General features: G+C 32.0%; 1 protein-coding gene across 3 annotated transcripts; it reads right to left on the reverse strand.

Moving 5' to 3' along the window:
- Positions 1-743: 743 nt before the first annotated feature.
- Positions 744-24,310, reverse strand: LOC113523529 (DENN domain-containing protein 5A). Of its 3 annotated transcripts, XM_052902366.1 has the most exons (24): positions 23,973-24,310; positions 23,789-23,898; positions 23,423-23,593; positions 22,528-22,763; positions 21,919-22,063; positions 21,190-21,334; positions 20,702-20,836; positions 20,008-20,198; positions 19,760-19,865; positions 18,984-19,133; positions 18,415-18,596; positions 16,910-17,121; positions 16,173-16,388; positions 12,428-12,584; positions 12,074-12,341; positions 11,831-11,866; positions 11,373-11,568; positions 10,698-10,948; positions 9,913-10,055; positions 9,101-9,219; positions 7,731-7,948; positions 6,081-6,263; positions 5,531-5,741; positions 744-4,789 (listed from the first exon to the last, which is right to left on the reverse strand). In XM_052902366.1, the coding sequence occupies exons 1-24, from the start codon at positions 24,070-24,072 to the stop codon at positions 4,612-4,614; spliced, it is 4,059 nt and encodes a 1,352-aa protein (XP_052758326.1). In that variant the 5' UTR covers positions 24,073-24,310; the 3' UTR covers positions 744-4,611. The 3 variants fall into 3 exon arrangements, with proteins under 3 accessions (XP_052758326.1, XP_052758328.1, XP_052758327.1); XM_052902368.1 differs by lacking the exon at positions 16,173-16,388; XM_052902367.1 differs by lacking the exon at positions 11,831-11,866.
- Between the last annotated feature and the right edge of the window lie 1,154 nt (positions 24,311-25,464).

Raw genomic sequence — 25,464 nt, forward strand, 5'->3', positions numbered from 1 at the left:
ATTATCTTTTTTATATATCCAACTCTCATTATCGTACAATGCATAAGGGATGACTATTGAATTGTATATGGCCAACAGCGCCTGTTGGTTTAAATTGTGGCTGCCAAATCGCTTCTTCATTACTTCATTTATTCTATTTCCAATATTCAGTCTTCGCTCTATATTAGCGATGTATTTACCATCCTTACTAAATCCAGATACAAGGTATAGGGAGGTAGGAATTGTTAGTAATGGGGATTAGTAGGCCCATTACTAGCAATCTAGGGTGGGTCCGATCGACCTCCTCGTGGTTCCCCCTGGAAAGAATCATGTTCAATTTTAAGTAATTCATCACGATGGGCTAACTGACCTGCCTTTTTATCATCACCTATCATCCCTCACTAGTGCCCCGCCAGCGTATACTATTGGCGCAAAAGATAAAAGGTACCTATACAATTTTAAATAAAATATACTTCTTGCGCTAAATAGCTACCGTATTTAGTTTTTCGTTTTTACCTAAAGGTTGTCTGGAAGTGACTGCTGAGTGAAAAGATAATACATGGATAGAATTCAAAATGGCAGGGACTATCTTATCATCGTGACTCGATTTTCTTTGGTTTGTTATCGGTATTCCATCAACAGAGTTAGCCGGCAATTTTAAATTAAAATTTTTTGTCTATCAGGTACATCAGACAGCAAAAGTTGTGAGTACAACTCACAACTTTTGCTGTCTGTAAGTATATAAAAAAAAACACAGAACATACTACAGATAATTTTAATGGACATTTTTATTGTAGTCTGCAATGAATGACAATTTTTTAAGGAATCTTTGGTCAAGTATTTTATAAAATTAATATTAACTTTAATGACTCGGAAGACAATATTACCAACGATTTTGTTTATCATTAAGTTTGTAAGAGAAACAAAGGGTGTAAATAATATGGTATCAAAGGTACAGTGATCTTTGATCTGGTCTCTGGGGTAGCCAAAGGGTAAAGTGTAAGTTTTTATACTATTAAGTTAGTGATAGCACAGTAGGCACTATCAAAGTATATAAATGGTGACAATCATATACAATTATAAGATTAGTAACAAGAGTTTTACAAAATTATCATATTTGATAGAAAGACAGAAACAGTTATACAAATAGATATTGATACATGGGTAACACTCCGATACGTTGACATCATACTGCACCTGGAATATAATCGTAACAAAACAAATAACCAAATAGTATCATACAAAACGTAGGTAATACGATTTCGGTATTTTTTTTTCTACTCACATTGTAACTTGTTAATATTGATGAAATTCTACTAACGCTGCTTTAAACAAGTTCGTATAGTGATAATAGGTACGGAACGTATTGTACCCAAATAAGAAACTACTAATTTTAACGAAAGCCTCTAAACACCTGTGAGATATAGACAGTGATTCGTGTTCAGTTTTCACAATTTTAACAGTCCGCGTTGAAACAAAATAAAATATATGAACTGATCAATTAACTAGATGGCACCACTGTCACTTTGTCGAAACTATATGGCTCCAGCTCCGTTAGAGATTTTAGTTTATTACTTATTTATGATTCTTTTGTTAATATTTTAAAGGAATGGCTAGAAATTAAAAGTATTAAGTAATGATAACCTAAATATGAACAACGTATTTTTCTTATGATGTATTATTATTTTTAAAATATCCAAACTATTTTACAAAGTTTGGTTTTTGGCACAAAGACTACATTAAAAAAATAAAACACATTCACTGGAGCAGATTAATAAATAAAGAATGCAGTACACACTAAACTCTTTATACTAACTTACTTTAACTCTATACGATTAAATATTGTGTATTGATACGGGTGGGATCAACCGTAATCAAGGCATTACGAATACCACAGTATATTTACTAACGTATACAGTATTTATAGTAGCATAAATGTTATACGAAGTAGTATACAATATTTTTCAACGATATATGTAAGTTATTTTTAAAACCTTAGGATCACAATTCCATTTGTCGCAAATTAAAATGTAAGTAATGTATATCATACAATTTATGTATTCAGTAAGATCTCCGCACTATAATTAACAATACGTAAAATTTATTACTTTATAATTATCATATTTATATTATTATTATGCTCCAGCGAAGGTACAATTTATGACCAACCACAGACGTTCATTTTGTTCGTTCTCGTTTGTAACAGCCAAAATTATTTGATTAAGCTTCATAAAATAAGGTTCTTAAGGTAAATAAGGTGCATTTTTTAGATAAACGTAGGTAAATATTCGATAATTTAATATCACGTACACTCTTAATTTTTGCCCAACTGCCAAGCGAAGGATATTTGTTTGGGTTTCTGTACATACATAGGGACGTATGGACATAAAAAATAAATTCATCATCTAAATGGCTTGAGATATTTTAATAAATGAGGTATCGTTCAAACCTTTTAAATAGTGGAAGTGGCTATATGACGACAGTATAAAAATAATATCTATACTATACTGTCATCATATATATATTATTCAAAGCTCGTTAATATATATATATATATATATATATATATATATATATATATATATATATACATATAAAATAAAGTAGGTTATCAGTGAAGCGTGTTATAATTATGAAATACAATAAACAAAATCAACGCCCGTGGACAAATAAATTTGTAAATACAAGTGGCTTCCCTCAAAGAAAAATAGCATTTCGACATTAAAGATATTTGCATCAGGTTGAATTTGATATGGCAATCGACTTAGCGATAGACAAACTGGTCCTTAACCTATGAGATTCCAAGTCATAACATAACTACTGAGTCGAACAAGATTTTGAAATTATTATAATCTGTAAACATGCAGGACGGTACGGAATTTACACTTAAAAAGGAAATTGCACATACCCTCTTAGAGTTAGTGACATCAAATTAATATCTAAGTTTTTTTGACAATGTCATGATTATTGTATAAATTACAATGAATCGTATTATAAGTTTTATGGTCGCACAGACAAAATTCAATGCGATTTACTTTTGCCTGAAGTAATTAAATGTAACAAAAGTTTATGAATAATCATTATTGATACTTCAATTTGTCGCATGTTAGGAAAAGAATATTTATATCAGATTTACTCATGTATTTCACTTTGTAGTTACCCAACTAGATTGTTCTTAATTATTTGTTTTTTTTTTTTTATTATGAGTGTCTATGAAAATGCACATAATTTACAATTTTATCTATTTCCACTAGTGAATAGAGGTTGTTCGTACTTGAATTTTTCTAGTCAACCCGTAAAGTGACTTGGCGTATAAATATAAACTACCGTTGGGTTTTTATTATTCTTTACTGATAAAACATTTTCAGGAAAATAAGTGACACGAATTTCAGTCGTACCGAATACATGACGAAGTAATGTATGACATACAACATATTGCAGTATCAACACACAGATATTAATTAATAAATATTATTACATATAACCATTACACATATAACCATTTAACTTAAAGCATACATTGGAGAAACGCATTGAATTATATTTAAATAAGCTGTCTCGAATATGTTGAATACTTTACATAAAATACAAAAATTAAGGAATGAGAGAAGAGAACATAAGAGTACTATAGGCATAAGTCTATACTCTTTAGTATCTAAATTTAGATAATAATAAATTGAAATTTGACAAGCTGCATCTGCAATAAAAGTTATAATCTATGTATTATGATGAGGTTTCTATTCCAACAACATTACACCTTATACACTAATTTAGCAAAATATAACGAACACAGTTATTAATGGAACAAAATTTTTAATGAGTATTTTAATATTAAACATATCTTAATGGAATATTTTATGCAATATTTCATCAAATTTTCACAAAAAAACATATATGAAATAAAAAAAAACAAATACCATAAAGGCAAATGGTAAAGTTCAACATAAGCACCGTTCTAAAAAATAATCTTTGGGTTTAACTGGCAAGACAACATCATACGTAAAGTTAACACAACCATCACTTTGAAACTTAATAATAAGAAAAGTACAAAATAATCAGACCTTAAGAAATAATATCATTTTCATAAGTTTTGGGTAACTTATAAGTACCTATGAGTATTTCACATTACTTATACACTATTCTTTGCGTTGTAACCATTTTACAAAGGATGGAAATGATTTACAGAACTTTCTCACATGAATCTGGTTTAACCATTAATTTATATTACATTTCAATAAAATCTAAGTACTAAATATTTTTTTGACTCGATACTACAACTATTGATAAAGGATGGAAGATAAAAGTTTATATTTCATGTATCACTGTACATAATAAAGAAATAAGTACGATCATATTCGTTATAAACGCCTGTTGAAATCTAACACTGAAAGATAAATCTAATACATTAAGATTATTATTTAAAAATAGGAAATGCAAATTAAATTCGATATTAAAATTCGATAAAAAGGCGTAGATATCAAATGACCGTACTTTTACCCTTTACGTTTTTTAGTCAAAAAACGTATAAACGTCAATGTTATCTTTTTCTTCAAATTCTTAATTTAAAAATGACAAAATACAGTAATAAATGAAATTGGTTTCAGGGAGCTTTAATTCTACGCTGAGAACAATTTAAATGCCTTGAGTGAGAGAGTTCTCTAAAACAATGTCAAACTCATCTAGTGGCTCCAGTATCTGCCTGAGGAAAGTAAGGAGACCGCGTTTGCGCAGAAAACTTTGTTCTTCATACATTTCAACTGTAACGCGGGTCATCGACATTGGCACTAGCATTCGATGGAGCCAATGCTCTCTGTAAGAAAAAACAAATGAAAACAATAATAAAGTAAAAGTGTTATTATTCCTTATAAATATTGTAAATGTAAGTTTGAGTTTGTATGTGACCTCTTAGGGTCTTAACGACTCAACCACCATCAAATAATTTGATATACAAGTAGTATTTGGAATAACGGGTTTATTTTAGATAATCAATATATCGGTTATGCGAAAGACAGATAAATCTATAATATATAAATGAATATATTTAGTTATTGCAGTGTTAGCGCAGGTTATGCAGTCGTGGATACCAGACGACGTTAATAAGATATACTTTGTAGGTTACCATAGATTTTTAGATGTCTGTTGCTCATTTACATCTAACCGGCGGAATAAATTTAAAAGGAATCTAGTACATATACGGACCAATAGACAATATCCTGTATTGCGGGAAACGGATTATTAGTAATGCACACAACCAGTCCCATTGCTAGCGATATGCCCTATCAGGTCGACCTCCACTGACTATGGGCTCCCTTGGAAACCATCGTGCTGAATTCCAGGTGTATTCATCACGATGGGGTTATTAACTTGCCTTTACATTCTCATCTATCAATTCTCATTGGTGGCCCGCCAGCGTAAACCGTTTGCGCCGGCGGGGTTATTATTTCATTATCATGCATTAAAAAATACCTGAGATTAACATACAAGGTATTTTTTATCCTTTTTATTCTATAGGTAAAATCTCTTTTTATTCTGTAGGTAAATAGGCACTTACCGTAAGCTAAGACATATGAAAAGTTGAAATTTCCCATCTTTGCCCAGCGTACGGCCAGCGGTGCTGATTTCGTCCATTAGGTGGCAGTAGCATCGCCAAATAGACCTGTGCTCCTGGTCTTGTCTACAATTGTACGCCACACCACACCCCTTGTTACTCTGGGGACTTGGCTCGTCGCATAAGCTCATTTTGAACTCGTCCTTCACCCGTGCTGGTAACAAAGTGATATAATGAAAACAAAAAGTGGAGGGATCTTTATTATAGATGTCGTATTTAGTATCATAACCGACAGCTCGTTTGCCATTCTTAATTGCTTAAAAAAAGACAAATTTTTCGCTTTCGCTGTAACATCAAGCGACTGTACAAACTCATTTTATTAACATTGCCAACATGTTACAGTGTTATGTAAATCCAGCAACTTCAGAGTTCTAGATAAGATATATTAATGTTTGCGTTAAGTATGTTAATATTAATATAACATTATACATCAAGGAATTGATGAGACGAACATCAGCAAAATAATATTTAGTACATATAGGTCAATACTTACCAAAGTAATCCCAAATGAAGAGATTCTTGCCGAATAGACGAGCCGACTTGAATCCACAAAGGAAAGCTTGTTCCAAGCATTTAACTAAACCATTTTCACCGCACAGCAGTACACTGAGGGAGTTTGCATCTTTTTCTCTTTTGGACTGATAATGCCATTTGACTATGGCATTTACACAGTCACCTGTAATTAAAAAGGCTCCGAATTGACCCTGCAAGTTTGTCACATGTCACATATGTAGTATAAGTAATACGTAGATAATAGAATCTTATTTGATGCATTAACGAACGAACTCGTGAACATTGCTAGTTTTAAACATTAAATTATGCATCTAATATATACGTTTGACGAAAGAATTTTTTAATAAATAAACAAAAAAAGTGCAGTTGAAAAGAAACGTAAAATTAATAACATTAACAATAGAAATTAATTTAGTACTATAAATTACCCAATCTTTTGTTGTCTTATCATACAAATGACAATTAATATTGTTTTCTTTTGTCTTTGAATAAATAAATGAATGAAAACTGTTTATTGTTCCCTAATAATATATTAATAAGATATAAGTATATAATAAAAAAATCACTTTAAGGTTGTCTTGAAAAGATTGCTCTCAGCAATAAGTTCGCCTTACTGTACTTATACAATTGTATCGTTGTGTTCGTAAATTGCCTTGCTTATTTCCTATATTGTATAATGTAAATAAAGTATACTCATTCATTTATTCATTCAAATAAAAACAGAAAATTAAATTCCATAGAAGCATGATAAAAAGACAACAATAGGTGACCTCATCTTTAAATAGCGATTTCTTCCAGACGATCTTAAGATTGAGAGGAATAATAAAGGTTTGTTTATTGCGCGGATGATCGATCATTACGTCGACGTAACGCGACGGAACGCCATGTAAGGCACTTTTTTTTAATGTGTGATAATGAAAAAGTAATCCCGCCTGCGCCATCGGTATACGCTGGCAAGGCACCCGTGAGGGATGATAGGTAAGGATGATAGCAGGTCAGTTAGCCCACCGTCACGAATTCCACTAGAAGTGGCCACGATGGTTTCTAGTGGGCACCGCGTGGACATCGACCTGATAGGATGTTATGCTAGCAATAGGGCAATAGCAATTAGACCCCATTACTAACAATCCCATTCCCTTTTGTGAGGCACGTTATGTGACACGGTATACTCGGTGAACAATCCGCGTTATACGCTCGAGTAGGTACGCGACCGAAGATACGTTAAATATGGCTACTAGGCTGCCGATTTTCAGCCGCGGAAAATAAACTGAAAGTTTTTTTTTTTTAATACAACTTAGAATGGCAAACAAGCTGACGGTCCACCTGATGGAAAGTGATAACCGGCGCCTATAGACATGAGCAGTACTATGGACATAACAGAGTATACTATTTCGCCCATGATACCCCCCTCCCCTGCGTTGCCATTCCTGAGGACTCAGGTATTATTCCTCTGTACCCAATAAATTCACGCCATATCCCACCCTTCAAACCGAAACACAGCCATGCAAACAAAACTGCTTCACGGTTTGAAACACGAATAGGACAGAGGTACTCAAGCAATCGACTTTTGTACAAAGTCTCCTTCTGGTAGAGCTAGCTTAAAAGTTTTATAAAAAAAAAAAATACAAACCGATCATATGTTGTATGGTGGAGGTGGACAGATGCGTGGTGGGCGTGTGCGGCGCGTGCGCAGCGGGCGCGGGCGGCGGCGCGGCGGGCGCGGCGGGCGCGGGCGGCGCGCGGCCCGGCGTGCGCGGCGAGCGCTCCGACCGCAGCCGCGCCGCCAGCAGCAGCCGCTCCGTCGACCCGTCGTCCACGCCCGTGCCCAGCCACCGGTTGCACGGGAAACTGAATCGAATGCAGTTCTCTTTTCTAATACATTAAAGGCGGGAGTCGTATCACGATTTATCTCGACTGTAACTTAAAGGCGGGAGTCGTAGTAATACGATTTATCTCGACTGTAGCTTAAAGGCGGCAGTCGTAGTAATACGATTTATCTCGACTGTAGCTTAAAGGCGGAAGTCGTAGTAATACGATTTATCTCGACTGTAGCTTAAAGGCGGGAGTCGTAGTAATACGCTTTACCTCGACTGTAGCTTAAAGGTAGGAGTCGCAGTTATACGATTTATCTCGACTGTAGCTTAACCAGTTAACTGTGATTGACGAGTATACTCGTCATGGAGAAGTGGAAAAATCACCGCGTTACCTAGCATACTTACTATACTATTCTATATATACTTAATATACTATACTAGTGTTAATATACCACTTAGATTATATAGATAGTGTCTTTATAGAAATGCTTCGAGAAAAACGGGGCCAACTTTTTCATACAATTTTGTGTGATAAATAGTTGAGTGATTTCTTTCTAACTTCTATTATTATTTTGTCTTATAAATACAGCATCGTTTTAATGCGTAAATACTAATTTTATTTATTAAACAATATGTCAAGATACATTTTATGCGTAAGTGTATATAATACTGATAAAAAAACGAGTCAACTAATTTGGCAATTAGCTGACAAAAAGTTGTCCCGATTTTGAAGCTCGATGCTCTATCTATATAATCTAAGATATACTATTATAATTAGCATTAAGTCCGCCCGGGAAAAATAATGAGATATGTTATTGTATTTATGTAAATTACAATTTACATTTTTAAATTAAATAAACCTTTATTAATATTGGATATAAGTTAGTTATAGTGACGCTAATTACAAGTACATTAAACAGTGTAATATTTATAGATAGTACAAAAAAAGAAGATGTGAAATAAATCTGAAATATAGCGTTAATTCAAAATTATGGTATTGTTTTATTTCAGATGATCATGATCATCAGGCCAATTTTGTCTACTTTGTAATCAAAGGGTAGTCGAATTTTAGCGGAAAATCAATGTCGAGTACACACGTGTCACTCAGCATAAGCTGAACAATAAATTCTTTTACGCAGTAGTATGCACTATGAAAGTTCTGTTCATTAGTTGTGACTACACTTACGTATAAGTGTGTCCTGTAACTTCGTTCCGTACATACACCTGATCAAGCAACCACCTCGGTGATAGTCCAGAATTATCGTGTCCTATACGTAATGTTGATAATATTCCCAAATTCTTGTGCTGAAAAAAAAAAAAACAATAACTAGTTTAATTAAAAAGGTTTTTCACGTATAGTGAAATATCAGTATTAGGAAACAAATATTATGCAATAAAGATCAAGGGTATGTGTTTCTCACCTAAAAAGACGTTAAACCTTATTGTTAATATTATGTTGGTTATTGTTATTCGTGTAATCAAAACGAATGACAATGATATTTGATATTAAAACAGGTATATTACAAATATAACATGTTACACTAATTCACGCGGAAGGAGTTACGTATGATATATAGTATTGATGTACAAAAGTCGATTGTTTGGGTACCTTTGTCCCATTCGTGTTTCAACCGTGAAGCAGTTGTGTTTGCATGGCTGTGTTTCGGTTTGAAGGGTGGGATATGGCGTGAATTTACAGGGTACAGAGGAATAACACCTGAGTCCTCAGGAATGGCAACGCATGGGGGGTATCATGGGTGAAACAGTATACTCTGTTATGTCCATGGTACTGCTCATGTCTATAGGCGACGGTTACCACTTTCCATCAGGTGGGCCGTCAGTTTGTTTGCCATTCTAAGTTGTATAAAAAAAAAATTAAAAAAAACATCGAAATCAGTGGATGCAGGTGGTTTAGGACTGATTATGGTAGTTTATGGAGAAGGTCTATGTACAACAATAGACAGATAAAGGCCGATATGATAATACGTCGTTACTTACATGGAAAACAAATTCATTGGTGTTACGTGGTATGGGTATTTTGGGCGTAGACTCTCTGTTTGCACCTGATATCGCTATCCAGCAGTTAGCTGTAGTTTGGCTCGCCTTGCGGGACGGAACAATCAGAACGCGATACGGCAATTCTGTAAAACAATACATATTTATAATTTTAATGCTATTTAATATATACATTAGAGGGGAAAGGGATTGTTAGTAATGGAGACTAAAAAATCCCATTGCTAGCAATATACCCAACCAGGTCGACCTCCTTGTGGTTCCCCTTGGAAACTATCATGATTAATTCCTGATGAATTCATCATGGTAGGCTAACTGGCCTGTTTTCATTCTCATCAATCACGCTTCACTGGTGCTCCGCCAGCGTATCCCGTTAGCGCAGGTGGGGTTACCATTCCATTTTTATCCACAAAAAAAAAATGTAGATGAAGTTATTATGAATAAGTAAGAACATCTGATTTTCGAAAAATAATTTACAAATTCCATATTTTTTTATAATTCTAACATATTTTTAGCAATTTTAATAAAAAGAAAATAAAAAGCTATAGATTTTTGTTAAGGGGCCTCAGCAAATTATTGTTGACCGTATTTTAGACTACACTTATGTGATGTATATATATATATGCAACGTTGAACATATTTCACTATGTGAGAATGCTGCTCATTCCATAAAAAGATGCATAAATAGGTAATAGCTATACGGTCACTGTTGACCTGACGCATCCTATTTAGTATTTATATCTATGTATATAAATATGATATGATCTTACTTGTAGTCGGATACGTATTGGTGAAACAGTAATAATCAACAGCATTTAAAGTCAGTAAATGATATAGAAATTGTTCCCGCTCTTCCTCGCAGCGCAGGAAAGCCGTTCGCTTGTATTGAGAACGCAGTAAAGTTGTATCAGCTAACAGCTCTCGAAGGTGCTTTGACAGCAATTTCTTCTCAAGGGACAGCCGCACCCATGCACGAGCATAACCAATCTCAGTCTTTATGTCTGTCATAGCTTGGACATTTCTGAAAGTATTTTCGTTATTTTTCTTCAAAACTTCAAAATTTAATAATATTTAATTATCTTACAGTCATTGTATTAAACCATATACCATACATTTATTTAGTTATCATATATCTATATTAAAGACAATATAATTTTAATTACTAAATACGACACAGTGATTTGAGCTACACTCGTTAAAAAGCTACAGAACAGATTAATTTTATGTTTATAAATAAGGGAGAGAGTATAATATTATAAATGTGATGTAATATTAAAAAAGGAGTTTATTTGCGTCTTGGCGCCTTAATGACTTAACTTATCGTCATGGAATCTTGTTTGCCATTCTAAGTTGTATAAAAACAAATATCCCGGTGGCATGAAAGAAGTCGGGGATGAAGGCTAGACAGATATAAAATAACAAACTTTTAAATTTGTAAGTCGTACCTCATGTCAAATGTAAGACTCTCCGGAAGTGGCCGCAGTGGGTTTGGTGGCTGAGATGACTTCCGTTCTAAAGTTCCAGAATTGCTGAGGCGGTCACGAGAACTATCACGGGAACCACCGCGAGAACTGTCGCGGGATCTGTTACCACTACTGGTACTTTGTTGAGCCTCCACCTCGGCACCCACAGAAGATAGATCTATTGTCGGAAATATATTTATAATTGATACTGACAGATTATATGATGTGCTTAATGATAAGTAATTATTTGATTTCCCACAGGTGCATTGCGGGGTAGGCAGAGATAATCACATCGCTAAAAGTTTATATTATCACACACATATTTTATTTCAATAAATTCCATAACTCGTCTTATGCATATATTTAATTAAGTAGATAATAATTAGGTACAATGAGGGTTACTATAAACTGCACAATGGTTAAAACAGATGTTTACTTACAATCCAGACGTTTGCGTAACACACACCAGGCCAAAGCTGCATGATCCAAAGTAATTGAAAGAATTATCTCATTTGAGAAATAAATGAACCAAATTAGGAGCAATCATCATAATAAGTATGTACTTTATACCAAGACAAACCAATGATAGTGTCAAAGGACACTAACTAATAACCTTTATAGGCAATTTATTTGAAGTAAGAAAATAAATTTAAATTTCCAGTTGTATAACAGTCGAGGCGTACCTGGCGTAAGGTAATTAGGATCGATTGGTTTCGTTGTATTACTGCATTGTTCTAACTCTTGGTAGTTGGTGAGGTGCATCCACAACGCGGACTTTCCCATTTTATGTTGTAACCCATGAGACCAGAGTCTCTCCAGCAAATCGCATAATGAGGCAATCATAGTACTTTCTTCTACTCCGGTTACTGACACTTCACAACCAAAACCTAAGTCACTTTCTTCTGTACCCATCTTTTCCAGGAGCATGCGTTTTGTTTTACTTTTACACTCCTAAAAAGATATATTATTATAAGTTAAATAAGAAATGAAACTAAATTAACTAAATTAATCTTACGATGTAAAATTTATAATCACACCTTGAGCAGTTTCTCGACAAATGTCTTGTGATTCTGAGCAATGGCGTTAGGCGTGACTTCTGTAGACAACCTCCTACTAATATCTCCTAATAACAATTCGGGTGGACAATCCTTTACTTGCCATTTCGCGTTCTTTATACGTTTTAAACTGTTTGTTCTGAAATGTTTAATTATTTACTATTATATACCAGTCTCATGAGAAATCACATGCACATAAAATTAAAAAGCAAGCACACAAAGCTAAAGCAATTGCAAATCAACATTACTACAGTACTAGGTATGCATCTATTACAAAGTGCAAAATTTACTAACTAGGGGATAGGTGGATTAATATACAAAATACAATATTGTACATTTCAAAGTCTTTATTGGATATTACAAGTATAATTTTGTTTGCATATTTTTATCCTAACGTAAAATCTCCGGATAATAACAATTAAGGTAAACATATTATTTCAACGTAATTATATATATTGTTCATCTAATCTTATAACGAATCTATTCTAATTAACTATCTACTAATAAATTGAAATAAATATCTAACGATTTCAAAAATCAATTTTATAGATCAATAAAATGTTAATAAAGAATTTATAAAACATCTAAAAATAAATACTGTATTATATCCATAATACGAATTAATTTCATGCAATGTTAACAAAACATGCATATAAAGTTATAAATTATCACAAACATGTAATATTAACTACGAATATATTATGCCCAAAAATATTAATCGAAGGCGATATCTAAATGTAAAACAATAAATTTACAATAGTAATAACAAAACGAGATTATAAAAATGTCAAATACATAAACAATTGCTGTTAATTAAATAAAGATTCTTTTGGGAAAATAATTCATGAGTTCCAACATTACTCACGAGTGTCATTAGTTATCGCACGAGTGTCAACAATCAAGTTCCTAATGCAATGAAATTTCATGCAATGATCGAACACGTCACTTTGTACTCACAATAGAAAACAAGATTTAATGTTGATATAAACAAGTATAACATTAAATCAACAATAGAGTTGCTATTTACGATGCTGTTATACGAGGCCCTTATACGAGGGCTGGTAAACTTAAAAAAAAAGTAGCATTATTTTATTACAATAACATGCAAGTTGCAACAAATCAATTTAAATTACTCAGAACAGTTAACATTTGTTATATTATCATAAATTTTCCCAATTTCGATCCCAGTCGTAAACGGAAAGGTATAATAAGTTTAAATTGCTTTAAACTTAACGCGTGTTTCCTAGTTGTTACAAGTACATTACACGAAAATGATCTTTGTGATTATTCATGAAAATTTTTAACAATGTTGGATAGATCGATGCAATCGATTTAACAGTTTCCAGTACGTCAGGGACCTTTTAAATTTTATTTGTAACTACAAGGCACTACTACACTATCGCAATAAAAAATAAAAAAAATGTAATGGTAATAAAAGCGAGAACTCAACTCATTACCATAGTTATATAATATTATGTTGTTATTTTGTAATATTCTGTAAGTATATATTTATATGTAATAAAAAATTAATCCTTCAAATTTTTTTACTTGCAATAAAAAAATTATAACATGACAATTTAAATGAATTGGTACATCTATATTTTAAGAAATACACTTCTGAATAAACTGAAAATTTGAAAAAATCTGAATATCAGTATTAAAAATGCTGTTATATTTAGTTTGTCCAGACATTTCCGCACTTAGACTCTCAATTGGGCTGTTGTATGTAATCTAATATATTGACTTTAAAAATATTTTCTGTTTTATTTTTTTTGCTGTGTAGAATCTTAATGTTAATACAAAATAGAGGTAACAAAAGGATATTATAAAATTTCCTATTACAATTACTAACTATCATTAGATTGTAGTTACCAGTACCCAATACTACCCCATCCTCAAATAATGTGTTCTATTTTCGACTATATACCTAAAAACAACGAATAACATTACGAAATCATAATATAATTTGAAAATACTTATCACCAGTACCCATTTCAGAAATATCAAGGTACACATTAGAAGAGAAATTTTACAAAAAGAAAATTAAGATTACATAGAGTATCTCACAAATAATGTCCAAATTGAGTATTACAATTAAAATGAGATTACTGAAAAATAGGTCAGATTCTATTAAATAATTCACTAAATGTAAATTCGATATAGACTTTCCCATATTATGCATATTTTTACTATGGTTATTATTATAAACAAATTAATATAATAAATAATACAATAATAAAATGATTGATGAGATTCTAAATAGCTACCAAAAATATTTGGTACATTCTTAATACACCTTTCACGAATGTCTAGAGCAGTTAATTTTAATAAATTAGATGAAAATAATTCGGGGCTTTCATTTTTACTTACACATTTTACGTTTTTACTTAAATTTTTTAAGTTTCATCACAAATAGAATTAAATGCTCAAGACAAAATTGTATATAAAGTAGTAATCACAGTTCCTACAAATAAAAACTTACATAAATTATGCACTACATGGTAGTACCGTTTGATGTAATAATATAAACAATCACTAACCACATTTCAGGCTGATACAATCGCATGCTATCACATAAAGCGGGGCAATTTATTAAACTGTATCCATTCATGAACAAACGTATGTATACTAAGTAAACCGAGTTAACAAATTCATTTCTTTATCACATGTATAAGTGTTTTTTAAAAGCGCGAAAAGAGCACCCAGCAACGTCTTAAAAAGCCGGTCACGCGTTGTGTACTATACATTTTATTGCAATAAATTATTAAGTATACAAGTGATATTAGGCGTGTAGGTTTATTTAACTAGTGTTAGTACCTAATATTAAAAGTTGCTTTATTTTCAGATGTATAACTAAACTCAAAGTTATAGCTACACTATGTTATCTCGGTTGGTACTCAGTGTGTTTTGACAATGTGGACGTGAACACCGATACCAACAAAATGGCATGCGTATTACGACTGAGAAAACGGATTTTACTATGATTTATATATATATTTCCCTAGACGTTGCAATTGTATTTAATATTTATCGTATTAATTGGTCGTCTGGGTTTTTGGTAGGCCATTTAATATACGTATTAAATGTTAATATTATGCAAAAACTAAGCAACAAACATTCTGTTTTCTCGCTCGTGAACGCTTGGTAATGTTAACTCCAATAATGCAACTGCTTTAATAATAATTATATGTTTTATTCTACATGGAAATAACCAACGAATTTAATTACTGTACATGGATTACTTTAAATAAAAATATGAACACGACACATATCTCAATAAAGACTTAAGTAGAATTTAAAATATTTTAAAAAGGACATGGAAGAATCGTGGAACAATTTACGTGAAGCCGTCGTTAAGATAAATTAGAATGTTCACATTAGTGAAGTACTGAAATTATTTTAAAGCTGCGTTTATTGCACTGGCGCGAACTAAGTATCTAAATTATCTGACAGTTTCCACTTAGAGTTGCACATGACAGAGAGAACATAACATTCTTCACACCTATGTTAAAGTAAGAAATGCATTTACATTAATTATCCACGAGATTGCATTTTCACTCAAATATATGTTGTACATTATGGGTTGCAAATTATGGTTATTAATTATGGGGGGGGAGATTTGTGTGTCAGTCCCATCTACATGTGAAACGAAAAAGCAGCTGCATAATCAGAGAATGGGGGAGTCCCTGTGGGATCGGCTGTGTCCCGGGGCGGCGGCTCGACGCACCTGCGGTCGGAGACCGGCGGCGGCGCGAGCGCGGCCGCGTCCAGCCGCGCGGGGAATGCGCGGTAGTACGCCGCGCGGTGCGGCAGCCGCTCGCCCGGCGCGCCCACCTCCAGCTCGGCCGCCCCCAGCCCCGCGCACGCGCCACCCCCGCACCCCGCCCCGCCCGCCCACACGCTGTACCCGCGCGTCGCTAGCCCACCCTCGCCCAGTCGCCGCCTGCAACAAACCTCTCCTTACTCCCGAAGCGAAAGCTCGGGGCGAACTCGTCTTTGACGACGCTAGATACCCGTTAAGCTCGTGACATTTTTCCACGCTCATTGCAAATTAAATATTCTTGTGGTAAACGTGCAAGATGCAGTATGTCCCTTTACGTGCTTTTTTGTGTTAAATATTTATGGTACGTTTATGGTAGGGCAGGTGTTCGACACGAGTTGGTTCAACGCGTGAGTAATCACGCGCGCGTTTAACACCCATCAAGCGCAGGTTGTATGGACAGTATACAAAACAAAATTAACATGCGTGCTCAACCCGGGTCTAACGCCTGTTATCTAAACACATTCCTATTTTTAGTTATCTGATTCACCTATGAAGTTAGTATTTATAAAGCGACTGTGCACTTTTATGACGGATAATTTAACATTTTAACGACTCATATTTCTTTAAATTAAACATAAAAATTAATGCATTAAAAACTACGCATTTACTAAATCTTTAATGTTATATATAGCGATACATACCTGACCGCTTTTATTCGATGTTCGAAAACTTGTAAATTGGCATCATATTCACCCCAATTAGCCATAATCTTGTTGTCTATAAGCGTAGCGAACATTTGAGTTTCGAGAAACCGTGAGAGAAAAGGTCTATGCCTCTGGGGTTGATCAGATAAGAAAGATGCCTTATCGAAATTTATCATTGATTCGCGGGCCGAAAGCCAAGAATCTCGATCCTGTGAACATAAAAATATATAACTGTAATATTATTATAGATTTTATAGATCATTTTATTATATAATAGATTTTACTGTGTGTCTTTATCAAGAAATTGAAAGGTAACTAATACATAATTATTTTTGCATACTTCTGGCACTTTTCTAAATGTGGAATTAATTCCACACAGTTTAATAAAATATTCGATTTTCATATTTTCACAAATGACTAGATTTGATACATAATCATTGTTGAATTGAAGTTTTATGCCTGTGAGTTGCTGGTAATTTAAGGCAAGTTTTACAGTGATACATGTGTTAATTAAAAAGTAAATATAATTATTTAAAATCAAATCTAGTAAGTTCATTCTTTCATGAACATCAATTTATGTAGCTGGGAATATTTTGAATAAAATTTTAGTTCAAAACCTCAAAACTCACTAACGCTAATGGTGCGGTCAGAGGGATTTATGAACTGTAACTGTATATAAATCGCTCAATTTTACCTACTATTATGACTACCACAAATTTATTATTATACCTTGAAATATTTTTTTTTTTTACACTAATTATTGTATTTGTATTAAATACCTACTACATTTTATTTACTAAAGATTTTATTAAAAATTTTTGGGATTGAATTTCGTAAAATAACTATTATATTTTTTTTTGAAAAGCGTATTGGTAGATAACTATATAAGCCGTCGCTTGATAAAATTGTATCTTTTTATTTTTGATGATTTAAGATACTTAGTCTAAAAATGAAAATTATACACCATATAGGTGAGATATTATCATATATTATCATCTATAAATATTTGATCTTTATAATTGAATATCAATATTTATTATTATTATAAATCCAGTAAATCAATAATATAAATGTTTAATCAATAATATAAGAGTTTAAAGTACTACGCCAGACTTAAGTAAAACGAAAAAGAGCAAGGTATTATATATGTGATAGTAGAAGTTGAATCTGCGAAAATTCGACGAAATTCTATTTGATTGTTACCCAACATTGCCACATTCTTTTCATGCATTCTCTATTTAGTGACTAGTAAGTATAATTTTCAATAATATTTTCTTGTTTTAGTAAACAACAAGTATTCTATCAGATTCTTATACACTTGATGAATAAATAATTTCATTTGTTATATTCCGAAAATACATACAAACATTAAAAACAATTAATTTAAATTCTTGTAATTATGTATGTAGTCGTGCGCTTTTTTTTTGGCCAATGGACACGCGGTCACGCGGGCAGGGTTAATAAGGAAATAATCAATATACTATTAATAACTTTATAATTACCTGATCAGGCATTATGACAAAGTTCTCGTACATAAGGAACATATGTACGAATCTGTTAAGGAAGGTTTCTCTAATGGCTATATTAAAACGAATATCTTCATTGTACTGTTCTTCATCATTGAGTATTTTCTTCTTTAATGTTGGCATTACTGTATCAGCGTCCACATCGTCGATGTTAACACCTAAGGAATTTTAAGTAAATAGTAAAAAGAAAGTTTTAGAAATACATTATGGTGCGGTATTACAAGTAGCAAGTATATCTCTCGCTATATATTGAGTTTCGGAGGAAGGGGGAGGGATTCCTCCAAAACTTAAGTTAATCGCTTGTTCGGTCAATAACTACTACAATACCTTAGCCTCAGCCATATATTAAATAAGATGGAGTACTGAGGTTTAAACTAGTAAGAGTCCAACAGAATTTATCGCATTCACTCCCCCATAATACATTTTGTTTATAAGAGACCATGTGTGGGCTTATCTGATAGTATATATTACTAGCTATAGGGCTGTTAGCCCGAATTACTATTAGTCCCTTCTCTCTGAGAGGTGTGACTGAATGCAGTATGTACCGGTGCGTTTCACAATATCAACGATCCGTTGCAATGAGTCGAGGCGGAGCGGGGCGCGGCGTGTAGGAGAGGCGGGTGGAGATGCGTTTAGCGGCCGACTTTCTTCCCACTCCAGCACGTCGTGGAACGAGTGTTTACGTCGTAGCCCACCTGCCAGGGGTATCATAAATAAATACAGTGTAACAGATTGTGTCAAAAATTTCATTCTTCACATTAAATATTAAAGGAAACTATAGTGTTATACTTCTTAAATATTTATAATAAAAGCTTTGTTTTTATTTAAATTACAGTGTTTTTGATTTGTAATCGTTTGATATGGGGTTCCATAAAATAAAAGGTATTTGGTGGGTGTTCCGTTATCTTAAAAGTTTAGGAACTCCTGTTCTAGGGTATACCGCATGTAGGTCGACCTGTGTATTACTAATAAAGGTGCCGCTAGTCCTCATTACTAACAATTCCTTCCTCCCTCACTGCTGGCGTATTTCATTTATAAATAACAAGTCGAAGTCCAGTGATAGTGTTGTATATGAAACTGAATAACTTTTTCCAAGTAGCATGGTAAAAAAACTTAAAAATTTCTTATAATAACGAAAAGTACAAAATTATTTTTTAACTTCAAATATACTTTTTGGAACAAGTGTTTAAAACTTCCGAATCACGAATATTTCTTAATAAATAAATTATTAAACCTATATGTAATAAAATGTGTAATATGAAATTATAAATAATATTATAATAATGTAAGTGCATGTAAATAAATAACAATAATGTCTCACCTGAAGGTAAAGTACAGCTGCTACTCATGCTGTCATTCATATGCTTGTAAGAATTTCCATTTAGCGGTACACCAAGTTTAGTCGGTTCAGTCTCTGGTCTTTGAATCTTTAAAAAAACATTTGTATCTATTTATTACTACAACATAAACATTTAATCAGATAGAACTCGTTTTGATGCAAAAAAAAAAAAAATTGACGTAAATAATATTTTAAATACAAAAAAAGTATGCAAGAAAAATGTGGTATACCTGATGTTTATCTAAAATGTGATTTAATTCCTCAATGAAAGGTGTCCGATGTGGGAAAATTGGTAGTTCTTCAGGTAATTGTATATCAGGTTTATCAATATCAACTAAACATAGGGCAGCTTCAGAACCGAGAGCAATACTCCGGGGGCCGTTGGATCCAACGCTCACGGCGGCACTATCCGCGTGTAGGCCTGTGAAATATAATTTATAATTTTTTGTATAGCATACACAAACATACCAGTAATTGATCTATAGCTATTTAACAACTGGGACAGAAAGATTTATAATTGTTTCAATACTTGTACTATTATATATACATATTATATATACATATTATTTATACATACTCAGTACATTGAGAAAGAGAAACAATGATAATTCATAAGCTATTTTTTGGTTGACTATATGATTTTTTTGTAAGTATAAACATTTTGTTATAAAAAATAAATGTAAAAAGATATTTTATATTATCATAAAAGACATTTTTATAAAAAATCCGATAGTTGTTCCAGGTTTCTTTGGCTTAAAAATATATTTGTTTTTTAATTTAATAAACTTTTTGCACTAAAAAGAGACAGAAACACAAGTTACCACTAAAGTGGCGAGAGATTATTACCGAGGCTAAAAATTATATTAAAATAATGCTCGAGATAGAACATATCTTATTACTTTTTGTTCTACTAAATAGACTCACCCATGACAAACGGAACAGGAGCGTCAAGGAAATGATATAGTGGTGCTGGCAGTATGGGAACATATACATGCGCCCATGTAAATGGCAGTAGCAAAGATACTATGCATTCTGCTACCAACATAAGTTTATTGTAATCTGTAAGCACAAATATTTAAGAGGTATATTAAACGTCAAATTAAAAAAAAAACAGCTAGTTTTGTCTTTATAGTGTTTTCTCTATCATTCATATGTGAAAGTAATAATTTCAGTTTAATGTAACTCATAATTTATTAACTGATCCCTCTAAAATTAAAGAATAATATAATACGGTATATATGGAGAAATATAAAACATATTAACTGCCAGGTACTTGTAAACCATAAAAAAATGCATTTAAAATCATAACAAAAATAACGTTGGTGACAATAATCACACAGAATACTAGTTGTCAAACTACATATGTATAACAGATCATAGATGATAAATATAGTAAAATATGATTTACTTACCACTAGATTTGAGTAACACTTGGTGTTCAAGCAGAACACATGTAAACAATTGAACTACACATTCAACGCCAAGCATGGAAAACATTATGCGTAATGGATAATCAAGTAATGGTAACTCTTCAGGTGGGTTTGGCATTCTTATCACCTGATACAAATAATAAATTAATTAGTTCTAACATCTCTCTCTCTCTCTCTCTCTCTCTCTCTCTCTCTCTATATATATATATATATATATATATATATATATATATATATATATATATATAGAACATATATATATGTTCTATATTATATATAATATTCTAAATTCATTAGTTACAATATTAATATTCTATTTTTCTTTCAGCTTCTCAAAAGCTGACTGTAAGAATTTCCTCTATGGGATAAGTCTACCATGCAATATCAATTTTTTTTTTAGTTCAATGAAAATTATGTACAATAAAGATTAAACAATATCTTTTATTAAATTTTTACAATAAATACTTTAATAAGATTAGCATATTAGGCATAAATGGCTTCATAATCAGTACTAATATTAAAAATGTAAAAGTCAATTTGTTCCTACTCTTTAAAACTTTAACTGATAAACAATAATTACACAAACAACATACACATATGCGTATAAGGAATGGAGAAGGACATAGGCCAATTTTTTATCCTGGTCAGTGAACATATTCTAGTTACAAGGATAGTGTCACAGGTAAAAACTAATGATGAATAAATACTTACAACAGGAATAGGATCAAGGTGAGGCTCTGAAGGTGGCACATAAAGGCGTAATGCTTGTCCAGATAGTGGCACTGGGACTTCATAAAGCAAATTATAGACATATGACTCAGGACTTAGCCCTGGGCCTGGCTGCCTTGGTAGTGACCTGTAAAATAGCATTGATGTTTTAGTATATTAATACACTCAACATACATTGATATAAATGTTGTAATACAATATATATATAAATTATAAAAAATTCAAATTATTATTATTTTTATAATAGTTAATAATTTAAGATTTTATTTTGCAAAAAAAAAAATAGTGGTTTTAATTATGAGAAAATTCATATGAGACCAATACTGGATTAAAGCCTATCATTTACAAAATGAATTACCTAAACTGATTCAGAATTGATAACACAGCATATAAAATATTATATAAAAAAAATCAGGTGCTGATGTATGTAAGGCCTGTTTCACTCAGTTAACTTTGTCTTCTTCATAAGGGACTTGGTGTGATAATAGATATAAAGAATATTTAAGGGTTTCAGATAATTATGAATATATATATATATATATATATATGTCTATAATTATGAATGATATGATTTAATAGTGAAGTACTTACCTAAATAAATTTTCTAGGAACATTTGTGCAACTCTAACATAAGGATATTGGCATATGAGAGCTATACTTTTGGCTACATATAGTTTGTCTTTGGCTATGTCATAATAAGTGAGTGCAGCGCCCGTGTGTGGTGTAAGTTTGAATGATCTAGGTAACGACCTAGAACTTTCTTTGCCAGAACTTTTTCTGTGACCTGGAGGTGTCTGCCCACTAGACAGTTCAGTAATATACATTGCCTGTTGAATAATAAAGAAATGTTTTAGTACATACATTTTATTGCTTAGTACATATAAAATAAGAATTATACTATATTAACATATTTAGTAAATATTATTTGAAAGCTATAAAATACTTTTTTCTAACAAAATCCAATTTTTTAGTGATAGTGATATATATACAGTAACACTTTATAAGATTTTTTGCATGATTAATATTTTAATTTGTTAGCAAAGCCCTTTTTGTACAATCAGTATTTAAAAATAAACTGTTTCATTGTTTTAGAAAAATGACATATTAATCTGACATTACTAGCTTTGATATGGAAACTCTTAAATGATGGAATGAACATTGTTATACCTATAGATCATTTAATTTATTTATTGAAATATGGGTACAAAATTATCTTAAATTATAAAAAATTCCAAACAAATCCTCCCATTTCCGGTGTATAAATAATTTTACAAATATTCTGGACTTATACATAACATCTTTATTATGATTAATGTTGGCAGAATTACAATGTTAGAGTAAATATAATTCATTTTTCTTATATAATTATTTATTTTAATCGTATGACAACAGTTTTTACAACTATGTTTAAAATAAAAATTCACACTAATGGCACAAATGCATTCTTCAATATAATAATTTTTAATATCATCATAAAGAAATTTACCTGCAATGTATGCATTGCTGTACAAATCTTTCCATTTCTGACTTCTTCATAAAAAATAAGACTAAATCCATAATATCTGGAAGCATTTTCTCTTGTCACTACAAAACTATGAAATTTTGGCTCTAGTGAGTGTTTTTGAGTTCTGAATTGTAGACCAGCTGGTAGGCAAAGCTGAAAAATTATTTGTTAAAAAAAATAAATGTATAGTTTACTTAGTGTAGCTGTTGGTGTGAATTTATCTATTGATTTAATCAAAAACAGTAAAGTATGAGACTTTATTAATTATTTACATTAAAATAAACATTTAAAAGATATGTGATATAAACAAAGAAAAAAAAATTATAATGATCTTTATCAAAAACTTACCATACACACTGCATGCTCATCAAATGGATTACTTGAGATGTTATCTGGGTAGTGAGCTAGAATCTTTCCTTTGTAGGAGCGATCGAGCGGAGATACGTGTAAATTGTCACCTATAAATGGAACATACAATATATTGATTGAATACATTTAATCAATAGTAATCACTTATTTTAATGTAACTTACCACAGAGTCGGTCGGGTTCCAAACCTGAATCAAAATCAAGCCCACATATTGCAAAATAATCAGCAAACCGACATCCGACAGACAAATCAGGGACAGACATTATTTCTATCGACCCGTTATTTACTATTTGAGACACTTTCTCTTCGGGGTACTGATTTGAGAGGTTCGCTTCAGCATTTTACATAAGTTTCACTGGGTTTCTTTAATTTTCAATTTGCACTATTATTTCACATATTATAATTATCACTGGCACTAAAGGTTTAAAAATAATAAATTATACAAAATTTATCCACAAAATGCATTTACCTACGCCATCAAACAGCTGCAGCTGCCAAACCAAAAACGTCATGCATACGTCAAATCAAACCTTTACGTCAAACCTAATTTAGAACAGTCAAGTAAACAATAAACCTACCTTTTTAACTAAACTTTGGTACGCAGAATAAGAAATTACCACAATATTATGAGTTTTATTAAATGGATGACAATGAAGTGATTACCCCTCCTGCGCTAACGGTATATGCTGGCCTCCGCCAGTGTATACCGTATAGCGTACACCAATGAATTAAATTGAAACTTTATTAATTTTTTTATTATATTTATATAATATTAATAATAAAAATATAAATATAACTAATATTATATATTCTTTATTGCACTGAAACATACAGTAATAACAGAAATCTAGAAACAAAGATAGCAAAGGTGAACTTATCTCTAAAAGAGATTTCTTCCAGGCAACCTAACACAGTGGCTTAAGAATTAATAAGTGGGCAGTAGTGCTAAATAGAAACTAAACAACAAATATATTTACATAAATTACGAATCAATATATATATCACTTCATTATCACTACATAGTATAAAACAAATTCGTTTCCCGTCTGTCTGTCCTTATCTTAAAACAACGCTTAGATCTTTAAAACAATGCAACGGATTTTGATGTTGTTTTTTTGTATTATTAACGATCTTGAATAAAAAACAACAATAAAAAAAATAAATAGGTAAAATTTAATATTTAGTTTATATGGATGATATTTTCACCACATTTTGAAAATAAAGCATAACTTAATAACTATAATACCTAGGACAATAAATTTTAGTATTTTTGTTAGGTAATAGGTCACTATTCCCCATAGTCCGTTGGTCCACTACTTACGGGACATTCTCTATAATATATGGATAATATAGTAGAGAAACACTGATAATTTTAGAAGTATTTAATGTGATGTCATAAAGAGAGAGTGATATGAAAAGTACATTTGTCTACTAATGTCATTAATATGACAGTTCCACGACAATGTACTACCCATGATAATTTCTAGGTCTTTTGATTTATCAGTATATGCCATTTTAGTACCTTCATATATCATTCCAACTTGCGCATTAGTCTTCGACTACCGATAATCATAGCTTGAGATTTGGATTGACGATAAGACCATATAATTTAGCTCAGGAGAGAATAGCTAGTAGATCATCATTAAGAGCTGAAG

This window comes from Galleria mellonella, unplaced genomic scaffold (genome assembly GCF_026898425.1).
Source record: "Galleria mellonella isolate WM207_F2 unplaced genomic scaffold, CSIRO_AGI_GalMel_v1 utg90, whole genome shotgun sequence".
NCBI classification, from domain to species: Eukaryota; Metazoa; Arthropoda; class Insecta; order Lepidoptera; family Pyralidae; genus Galleria; species Galleria mellonella.

What these genes read in the sequence shown, in the direction of transcription:
- LOC113523529 (XM_052902366.1), bottom strand. Translation starts at nt 24,072, where the DNA reads ATGTCTGTCCCTGATTTGTCTGTCGGATGTCGGTTTGCTGATTATTTT. An exon ending in TGATATTGTGAAACGCACCG is followed by an intron (nt 18,597 to 18,983) that starts GTACATACTGCA and finishes AAAATTCCTTAG; the next exon opens with GTGTTAACATCGACGATGTG. An exon ending in CAATACGTATCCGACTACAA is followed by an intron (nt 10,056 to 10,697) that starts GTAAGATCATAT and finishes ATTGTTTTACAG; the next exon opens with AATTGCCGTATCGCGTTCTG.